At 36.1% G+C, this 10926-nt stretch overlaps 1 protein-coding gene across 1 annotated transcript; it reads right to left on the minus strand.

The window, feature by feature from the left end:
• Positions 1-818: 818 nt before the first annotated feature.
• On the minus strand, positions 819-4150 carry LOC113047410 (uncharacterized). The gene is made up of 4 exons (XM_026208757.1): positions 4138-4150; positions 3411-3731; positions 3195-3332; positions 819-1220 (listed from the first exon to the last, which is right to left on the minus strand). The coding sequence occupies exons 1-4, from the start codon at positions 4148-4150 to the stop codon at positions 1015-1017; spliced, it is 678 nt and encodes a 225-aa protein (XP_026064542.1). The 3' UTR covers positions 819-1014.
• Between the last annotated feature and the right edge of the window lie 6776 nt (positions 4151-10926).

Below are 10926 nucleotides of genomic sequence, written 5' to 3' on the forward strand. Positions count from 1 at the left end.
TAACATTTACTCATCAAAACTCTATTTATTATAAATATATATATATATATATATATATATATATATATTTATTTATCGTTTTCTATGTGAATATCTGTTAAAGTTTTATTTTTTGCTGTGTTCAAAGCTGGATATAGTTTTATGGTGTCTACTTATTAGTAAGCAGTTTTCTTAATGTTAGTGAATGTTAGTGAAGTCACACAATATTTTCCATACAGCATTAATTACGTATTTGTACTTAAGCAAAAGCATTTTTAATACTTAGGTTACAGTACATCAGGTTAAAGTAAATCAAGCATTAATCAAGACAGCACAATTGCAAAATCATCATCTCCATTAACAATATTCAGCCACATTAATCCAGTCTTCAGTGTCATATGATCCCTCAGAAATCATTATAGTATGCTGATTTGCTACTTAAGAAAAATTTCTTATATCAATATCAAAATAAGAAACAGATGTGATGATAAATTTGTAAACTGATAAATTTGTGAACTAATTCATTGTTAAATAGAATCCAGACCTTTAAATGGTAATGTACAATATTGTTCAAAAGTTTGCAGCGAGATTTTTTTTATTACACTAGGATGCATTAAATTGATGAGAAGTGAGAGTAAACACTTTTGCTTCAAATAAGCACTGTTCATTGTTTTGTACATATACTATGCTTTAGTATATGTAAGCTATAGATTTTATTTTAGGCAAGTCATGATGATTTGAGAAGGCTAAATTGATCAAACATATATTATCTATATATATATATATATATATATATATATATATATATATATATATATATATATAAAGGGCATGTCCTCAAGCCCCCTTTGATGTCTATGTGTGCACGTACCTGCATACACATATGACAGATTGATAAAAGGACATGTTATTTATGGCTGGATGTAACGTTTTATACTTTGTTGTAACAGTAGCTCTGCAAATGACTTTGCCATATCAGTGCGGCTCCCATTAAAAACATTTTGAAGACCACTGATTTACATTGACACAGTCCTCTTAAGAATCATCTGAGTGCACATTGACATAATCCTGTTCAGAACGATCAGAGTCCACATTAATATAGTCCTGTTCAGAACAATCAGAGTCCACATTAATATAGTCCTGTTCAAATTCATCATGATCCATGCTTTCATTAAGTTCAACATTTTCATAAACAGCCTCATCATCCTCTTCATTTTTGCTTCTATGTGATGTAGCTTGACCTAGTGATATTGCAAAGAGATGAAGGACAATTAAAGGGGAAAATATATATACAGTTAGGTCCATATATATCTGGACACACACACTTTTTATTTTAGCTGTTGACCAAAACATGTTCAAGTTACAGTTCTATAATGAATATGGTCTTAAAGTGCACACTCAGCTTTAATTTGAGAGCATTCCCATCTCAACACCCACTTTTTTTCAAGGCAACATAAGTGACTGTACAGTTGACTCAAAAGCATTTTCATGGCCAGATGTTGGCCTTTCCTTCAGTATTTCTACATCAGTTAAGCAGGTAAAATTTGTGTTTGGAAGCTGTTGCTGTAAACTCATATCATGCAGTCAAAGGATCTCTCCATGCAAGTGAAACAGAGAATTGTTCGGCTTCAAAAACAAAACAAATCCATCAGAGAGAAAGCAGGAGCACTCAGAAATTCAAGATCAACAGTTTGGTACATTCTGAGAAGAAAAGAGCAGGCTTGCGAGCTCAGCAACATAAAAAGGCCTGGACGTCCATGGAGGACAACATTGGTGTGTGTGATCAGAAATTAAAGCAAAATTAGCCCCTAGCAAGTATTGAGTACATACAGTAAATTAAAATATTTTCCAGAATGCCAACAATTCACTATTTTTTTTATTTTTCTTTTTCTTAATGAAGTATTCTAATTTGTTGAGATTGTTAAATGTGAGCCAAAATCATCACAATTAAAATAAACAAAGACTTAAACTACTTCAGTCTGTGTGCACTGAATTTTTTTAATACATGAGTTTCACAATTTGAGTTGAATTACTGAAATAAACTTTTCCACGACATTCTAATTTATTGAGATGCACCTGTACTGTGGTGGATTACATTTAAATATGTGACAGAATTCACATACAGTTCTTGTTATGTTTCCTCTTTTAGGGTATTAAGTTGCTGGTGGCGGGGTGTTTTCTCTTTAAGAGTTTGTTTTCTTGCGAGTTCATTAGAGCGATGGCTGGTTCACAGCTTTTCATCTAATTTTGATGTCCTCTGTTTTCACACGAACATCAGTTCAGTTCATTTATTTCTAAAGCACTATACAAACAACAATGAGTTGCACCAAAGTGCTATACAGACATTGACAAAACAATTTAGTAAGGGAAAAATCACATCATAAAACAACAACACAAAACCATAAGAACATTAATTAACTCAACCTTCTACACTCGCAAAGGCTATAGAGAGGAAGTGGAATTCTAAGCGACTTTTAAAAATCCCTAATGTAGAAGCAGATCTGATTTGAAGTGGTAGGTTGTTCCATAACTTAAGCAAAAATTTAAAGTTTAAAATCAACTTTGGTTTAAAATCAACAATGGGTAACCAACACAAAGAGGCCAAAATGGGGGAGATGTGATCATTTTTGCGGGTTCCATACAAGCATGTATTACAACATTTGATAAAGTCCGAATAGATATGATAATAATATATAAACTGTTTTAATTTTATAAAAACTATTTTTACAAATGTTCAGCACTAAAATTAAATGTGTCCAACAACATTTAACAATTTTTGTGAGGACATTTATTCAATCACCACCATCGCATTTTTTAAGTCACATAACGTTAGATGGCACTATGGTCGTAGCGATGGTGTTGATGCAATGCTGCTCAACGAAGGGAGAAAAAAACCACATGATATATTGTTTCTCAAACCTTCTTTAAAGGACAGTATACCGCATACAACTTAAATTGAGGGACTGAGAGCTCTCTGACTAAATCTAAAATATCTTAAACTGTGTCCCGAAGATGAACGGAGGTTCACGGGTTTGGAACGACATGAGGGTGAGTTATTAATGACATCATTTAGATTTTTGGGTGAACTAACCCTTTAATGCAAAAATGTATATATATATATATATATATATATAAGACCTGTGTGCCTTTGGATGAAACAGTAAGACTGAATTCCTGAATTCCCCTGAATTCTTTTATAAAATGAAAACTATTACCTTTCTTAAAAGAGCACTTTGAATGCGTTTCCTTGTTCCTTTTCTTTTGTCTTCTCTTCAGTAGGAGGATGATTATAAGGACAGACAATAAGAGCAGAACAGCTGACACTGCAGCACCAATGACAGGAAGCAGAGAGGCTGAGAGAAACACGTGTTTGAGTTAAACTTTCATTACCAGCAGTTCAGATTTGTTTTTAGACTCTTATACATCATTACCTGTGATAGTGATGAGCAGCAGTTCAGAGGCAGATGAATGAAAGGAGCGTGAGGAGACATTGACTTCATAAACACAACTGTAGTTTCCCTCGTGTGAATAATCTGCTTCAGGAAAGAAGAAGGAGGCAGAGTGACTGACAGCTGACTCAGTCCTGGTGATGCTTGATCCTCTGAACAGGTGAAAAGATCCTCCAGGATACTGAGGGTCAGCGTTACAGATGATAGTGAAACTGTGACCCCTGGTGATCACTGGCCCCTGAGGCCCCACGTGAAACAGTCCATCAGGATCACTAAGGGAAATATTGGGCTGCTGCAAGATCACTAGAAAACAAGAAGAATACATTTATATGATTACAGAGACTCAAACAATAAATTAAAACAGTTGTAAACAAATAAAAATGGCTTCAAGAACTGCATTTTTTCAAGACCTTTTTGCATACATGCTGTAAAAACATTCTCAAAACGTGATTTCTGTTGAATAAAATATCTCCTTTTGAAGTGGCGTTCACAACGCTGCTGACGTATGACACTGCCGTATGAATCTTTAGACACCTTTCAAATTTGCCGTTGGACATACAGAGACCCATACTGCCATCCAAATTAAAAGTGCAGTAACTACACATGTGGTCAAAATGTAGCTAAGTCCTAAAATGGGCTTTGTGACAACTGTTCTGTCTTGTGACAAAATTTCCTGGTTCAATTTCGGCTTTATTTTCCTGTTGGATACCACAGATATCCATTCTGACAATGTAATAGTAATCTGACTTGTAATTGTATTGATGTTTGTTGCTTCAGACATCTCTTCACAATTCTGGTAGCTAATCCAAATTTGTAGTAACAAGTTAGCTGACTCCGGTAAAGTTATATAATTCACCAAAGCATTCTGTATGAAAGTTATACAGAATGCAGTCTGCCCCCTATTCGCAGTCATATACCATATGACTACCAGACCATGCAAATAACAAATTCATAACTGAAAAATAATTATTCGTTTTGCATAAATCACCATTTCATTTGTTAACAATGAACTACTTCGTAGTAATTTTAACACTCAGTGTGCAATAATCTGACTGACTTGGAATTACAGGAGGTATGTAATGCTTGCTGAAGATGACCAGTAGAATGAAGTAGCCTATTCGATAGCAGGTTTTTAATCAAAGGGATTTAAATAATAAATTATCTTATATAGAATACGCTTGGTTATTTAAACATCATAACGTTAATATCACAACGTATAGGCTATCTACACAAAATGCCCCGAATGTCTGTGCAGCTCTGAATGAACTAATTTCGTGTACAAGGCCGGTGGAGTGATTGGAGATGAGCGACACCTGCGACACTCACCGGTCTTGAGTCCCATGGAGGAGATGGAGGGATATAAAACAGGAGCGACAACAGTGAAGGACGAGAGAGGACCAGGCCTGGTGTTCTTATGTTATGTATATGACAGTCATAGTCATTAATATTACTCACACTGTTTGCTAAAGAGAATCACTGTACAATTAAGTGCTGCTGCGCAACTCAACCATATGCATCTTACACGAGATAAATAATATATACATACACAATATATATATAAACCGGCTGAAATGTTTTAAAGCTCACTATTATCTACATGATCGAAAAAATCTAGTCTTTCAATTTGAGTGTTAAATTAACTTGTTAAAGTTTTAAATCCCTGTCGCAAAAATGCATCTCTGTCACTTAGAGCTTATAGTGAAACTTAAAGGCACAATATGTAAGAATATTTGACTTGTGTACTTACATTATCCCAAAAGTTTCAAAGAATGTTTAAATAAGCATTTTTAATTAGTTACAACCAGGGCTGTAGCTGGAGTATCCAGTGCCCAGTGCAGGGCCCAGTTGTTGCTGTGGGCCCCCTTGAAAATGTGTTCTGGAAGGGGGGACCCTTCAAGCCCAGGGCCCCTAGAAATGTCACAGCCTTTTGCCCTGCTAGCAACTGCCTTGTGTAGAACAATTGTCTGTATCTTGTTTCAAATTATATTTATATGAACCACTCTTTGAGCTTCTTTCTTTGTGTAAAGTGAACAGGAAAAAGTACTATTTGCCAGAATCAGAAAGATATTTATTGCCATTGCACACAATTTGTTTTGGTGATGTAAAAATCTTATAGTGTAGACTCTTGAGACAACAACCTAAAAAATAAAGATATGTGAATAAGGAGGGCACAGAGAGAGCAAATGAGTCTGTTTTAGCATGGTAAAGATTTGACATTTTGGCTAAACTCACTTGGAGGCCACAGAACGTATTTTTAAATTACAATGCGCTACTTTTACATTGTCCTTCTTTGTAAAAAAGCACTAGACATACGTGAATACCCGTTGTGCCTGCATCTTGCAGTTTTTCATAGTGTCTCATGCAAACTTAACGTGTCTCTAGACTTAAAATGCGGTTTACATTCATTCCACCCCTTGCATAAAAGCCAAACAAGAATGTTCTGTGTGAATGTGTCATTAAGCATTTCCTGATTAATCTAGTTAATCTCAACAAATTAGGATATGGTGACATGCCAATCAGCTAATCAACTCAAAACACCTGCAAAGGTTTCCTGAGCTTTCAAAATGGTCTCTCAGTTTGGTTCACTCGGCTACACAATCATGGGGAAGACTGCTGATCTGACAGTTGTCCAGAATACAATCATTGAAACCCTTCACAAAGAGTGTAAATCACAAACATTCACTGCCAAAGAAGTTGGCTATTCACAGAGTGCTGTATTCAAGCATGTTTACAGATAGTTGAGTGGAAGGAAAAAGTGGGGAAGAAAAGGATGCACAGTGAACCGAGAGAACCGCAGTCTTATGAGGACTGGCAAGCAAAATTGATTGAAGAATTTGAGTGAACTTGACAAGGAATGGACGGAGGTCAAGGCATCAAGAGCCACCACACACAGACGTGTCAAGGAATTTGCTGAACCACAGAAACATAAGAGGCATCTAACCTGGGCTAATGAGAAGAAGAACTGGACTGCTGCACAGTGGTAGAAAAGTCCAAGTTTTGTAATTCATTTGGTGAACCAAGAAACCAAGGTCCTAGAGTCTGGAGGAAGGGTGGAGAAGCTCATAGCCCACGTTGCTTGATGTCCAAGTGTTAAGTTTCCACAGTTTGTGATGATTTGGGGTGCAATGTCATCTGCTGGTGTTGTTCCATTGTGTTTTTTGAAAACCAAAGTCATTGCACCCATTTACCAAGAAATCATGTAGCGATGCTTCCTTCTGCTGACCAGCTCATACCACCTCAGCAGTGCCACAAACTGATCACCTCCATGTCACGGCGAATCGAAGCATTAATTAAAGCAAAAGGAGCCCCTACCAAGTATTGAGAACATGTACAGTAAATGAATATACTTATGAAGTATTCTTATTTATTTAGATGAATTGGTGGGTTTTTGTTAAATGTGAGCCAAAATCATCACAATTAAAAGTACCAAAGACTTAAACTATTTCAGTCTGTGTGCACTGAATTTATTTAATACATGAGTTTCACAATTTGAGTTGAATTACTGAAATACATTTTTATTAAATTTTTTTTTTTAATTTTCACTTTATAATTGCCTATTTCAGCTTTTATTGTTTTATCTTATCATTTATATATATATATAGATAGATAGATAGATAGATAGATAGATAGATAGATAGATAGATAGATAGATAGATATACAATTATTTAATTATTTTTTTAACTTTTTAAGACTATCCCGCCGGTCAACAACCTTGTCAGTTGTCTTTTCATTTCCTTTTTTTCAGTATTCTTTACTTTTATTTCAGTTTTCTTGCTTAGTTTAATCTTACTATAATATACTTGTTACAGACCACCAAGTGGAGCAGGCCGAAAACCATTCCTGCGGTGAGGAGGGCGATGATCCCAATTCATAGTGCGACACAGTTACAGACCCCGCTTTATAGAAAAACATGTCTAGGAATAATGTGAAGTATATACTCCGCGTATGTGAGTGATAGGGCAATCAGTGGGAACGCTAGGAGTTTTACCAATGCATTACTCAGCCTTTCATATTGCCAAATGTCACATAGGTGCTCAAAGAGCACAGAAACCATTGATTGAATTCAATAAATGGACTCAGAGAAGGAATACTGGAAAAAAGTATTATGGCGTAGTTGTATCAGTCAAGTTTTTAGGGGAGAGAGAGGACTGGCATTCGGAGGAAATTATGAGTTGTTGAGTTCAGCTGATAATGGAAATTTTCTAGGCATCCTCGAACTTTTGGCAGAGTATGCATAGCATTTTTCCTGTGTTTGTTCTTCCCGTGTGTGATCTTGGATTGTTTTTACCGATTCTCTGCTGCCTGCCCTGACCTCTGCTTGTTACTGTTAATGATTCTGGTTATCCCTGACATACCTGATGCCGTTCCTGATTACTGCCTGTCCGACCATTCTCTTAAATAAAGTTCTGCAAATGGATCTGAATGTATCTGACTCATCGTTACACTAAGAGGCATTGGCTAAAACATCCATGACATGCAGGAGAAATGAGAAACTCAAAGCGAAGCTTCTGCGCTGTGCACCAAGCTTGGACACTATAGAGATGGCCTTCATGGCACATTTTTGGAACACAAAAAAGAGTTCATGCTTACATATAATTAGTTGAGGTATGGTATGTGTATTTGGCGTGCTGAACCTAGAATACCCCCCCTGTCTATTTTTAAAGTGAACTCAAAGTGAGGATATGGGGTGGAGGAGGGATGCTGATAAACTGTCAATGGATAGAGGGAAGTCAGCGATATTTATACTGTGGTATTGATTACTAAATTGTGGTCCACCTCTGTTGATTAGGCTAAGAATCTGACGCACTCCTCCCGAATCTTGTTACTAGAACATCATATAGCGTTGATTGGATTTATTTACGCACGTTAAAATTTTATTTAAATCTCCTTTCTTATTTACAGCATTATCTTAATAGGCTGTGTATTAACTTTGGGAGAAAACCAGTTGTTCTATGTGAAATGGCATGATCATAACACCCCTCGAATATTCGACTGTGAGATTGGCAGTCGAATCTGGCTCCTCCTATCGAAGCAACGAATTGTTGACTATTTGGGTCACCCCTAAGTAGGATAATACATAATTTTTTCTTGTTATAATCTGAGTTTTTAAAAAATGGAATTGTGCTTAATGGGTACGTGAGCCTAATAGGTACATTTGCCCTATATTGTAAGTGTTTGATATTGTTAGGAGGTAAGGAGAAAAGTGCACAGCCCTTATTGTTTTTTTACAAGTTTTTCTTCTTCAGTTATTATTTTATAATACTAGGGGCCAAACACTAAAGGTATAATATCATATAGTTTGTAGTAATGAAGAGATAGGATCCAAAAATGCAATGAAAGAGTTTGAGAGAGTGAAGACAAAAGTCTCTTCAAACGGGAACTTAGGAGGTTGCAGGTTATGCAGAAATAAATACAGATACGGATACAGCAGGGTTTGTAGATGGCTACCAGCATCATACACTGACGAAATAATCGGGCAACTGGCAAGAAAGCAGAGGACATTAAATAGCAAGCGGGTTAGAGGGGGGGGAACAGGTGAAACGGAGGTAACAGCGAGAAGGTAACTAATGAGGCACAGCTGAATAGGGGAAGGGAAAGAATGAGGTAGTAATCAGAGGGGGGAGGAAAAAGGAAAGGAAAAGCCAGAGAGAAGAACCAGACTCATAACATAGTTACTATTTTCAAGTAATTTATCAAGAGACGGTTCACAGGTTAAGTAGTGTCTTGGCCAGATTTCTAAACTCTGTAAGATACTCAAAAGGGAATTTGCAGCACAAATAAACTCCTTTCTTCAAGATAATTTTATTAGTTAGGAGATTCAGTCTGGTTTTATTTTTTGTTTTGTTTAATGCAGTACAGAAATTGCCCTTATAAAAAATAATTAGTCACTTCAGAATAAATTCTGATGAAAATAAGCTCTCAGATCTTGCCCTCTTAGAATTAAGTGTCTAATGATGGACATTCTAATCAATCATTTGGAAAAGTTAGTTGATCTCTCAGATTGTGTAATGGAGAAAGTTACCTGGCGTCCATCTGGCAAATCTCGGTTCTCTACCCAACAAAACAGACAAACTTCTTTGGCTCTCCTGGACAAATAAGGATTTCTCACACTCTGCTGCTCTGTGTTTCACAGAAATCTGGCTGAATGACGCCCTTCCGGACAGCACGCTTCATCTGCCTGGCTTTTGCTGCTACCACCGATCTGTAACCTTTTTTACAATCTTAATTTATCTCAAATGTAAATCAAACAGCCATTCAATAGAGATACTCCGAAATGAACTGATATTTGCCCTCTCCAGCAGTGGCAGATCCAGGATGTTTTCATGGTAGACAGGAAGGGGGCAGCAACCAGTCTGGGGTGGCACAAAAATCTTAATTATTTCAATATCGAGATGGACTTAACTATAAAGTACTGGACTGTTTTAGTGCCTAAAACACAAATGAATACAATTAATTTGTATAACTGTCATTTAGATAGATAGATAAAAGTAATACTGAGTGAATGACAATTATTATTATTATTTTTTGGTATTACCTAGACTCCAAGTATATTAATAAAAGGGCTCACTATAACTTTATTGCTCAGTAAGCTTTGTTCTGGGTTTTAACACCCCCAAAATCTTGGATGAGACATGAAGATAACTATAGTCAACCTTCACTGAATTTGTAAACAATCAATGAACTCTGAAAATATCAGTCCGTGTTTAACTTTCAGTTAGTTTTCAAAATGAATTCATTGCAGCACTTTTGTCATACCTAAATAGAGCTCTGTACAAAGGAAAATAATGTAAGAATGTATTTTTTCCCATTAATTTAAATATGGTTTCATTTTATTTTCATTTTCGTACTTTAAAAATTAATGAATAATTAGCACATATTTTCCAGTACAATTAAGTGCACTGTGCTCACATTTGGCCTAATTGTGCATTAAACTATAAATAAAAAATAAAAAACATAGTCTATTGTCTTGCGCCCCCGTTTGTGTGGTCTCGAATTGCTCGCAGTCAGTGCGGTTTATTTATGAAGTGAGAGTGCGCATCATAGAACAGCTGACAGGACATGAAAGTTTGTCTTCCTGAAATGACAATATCTCATCAGACCGCAGTTCACTGTTGTTCTACTGAAGCTCATTTGGCACCTTTACCTTTTCCACGCGTGTGACTCGTGCCTGGTGCCTTGCTGAGGGCAAGCTGAAGTGCAAACTGAAGTTTTTAATAAATAAATTTTTTGAACTCCGTTAACCGTTAGATAAAACGTTCCATTAATTCCTTTTTATAACTAAGATTTTGATTATTTATTACGTTTTATTAAAGATTTTCAGAGAATGAGTTTGGCTTCCGGCTTTGCTATCGTTCGGACGTTCTAGCTTACTGCTCGGCACTTTGCATCTTATTTCTGTACTTTTCTATGATTTTTCTAAGATTTCTACATCAGCAGATCAGCACAGTGCTCAAACAACAGATTTTTGGCACCAACACTAAAACTAAAAACTCTTTG

Source organism: Carassius auratus, chromosome 28 (assembly GCF_003368295.1).
Source record: "Carassius auratus strain Wakin chromosome 28, ASM336829v1, whole genome shotgun sequence".
Taxonomy (NCBI): domain Eukaryota; kingdom Metazoa; phylum Chordata; class Actinopteri; order Cypriniformes; family Cyprinidae; genus Carassius; species Carassius auratus.

Coding starts and splice junctions, on each gene's coding strand:
- LOC113047410 (XM_026208757.1), bottom strand. Junction 3,333..3,410: donor GCTGCTCATCACTATCACAG/GTAATGATGTAT, acceptor TGTTTCTCTCAG/CCTCTCTGCTTCCTGTCATT. Junction 1,221..3,194: donor AAAGTGCTCTTTTAAGAAAG/GTAATAGTTTTC, acceptor CAATATCACTAG/GTCAAGCTACATCACATAGA.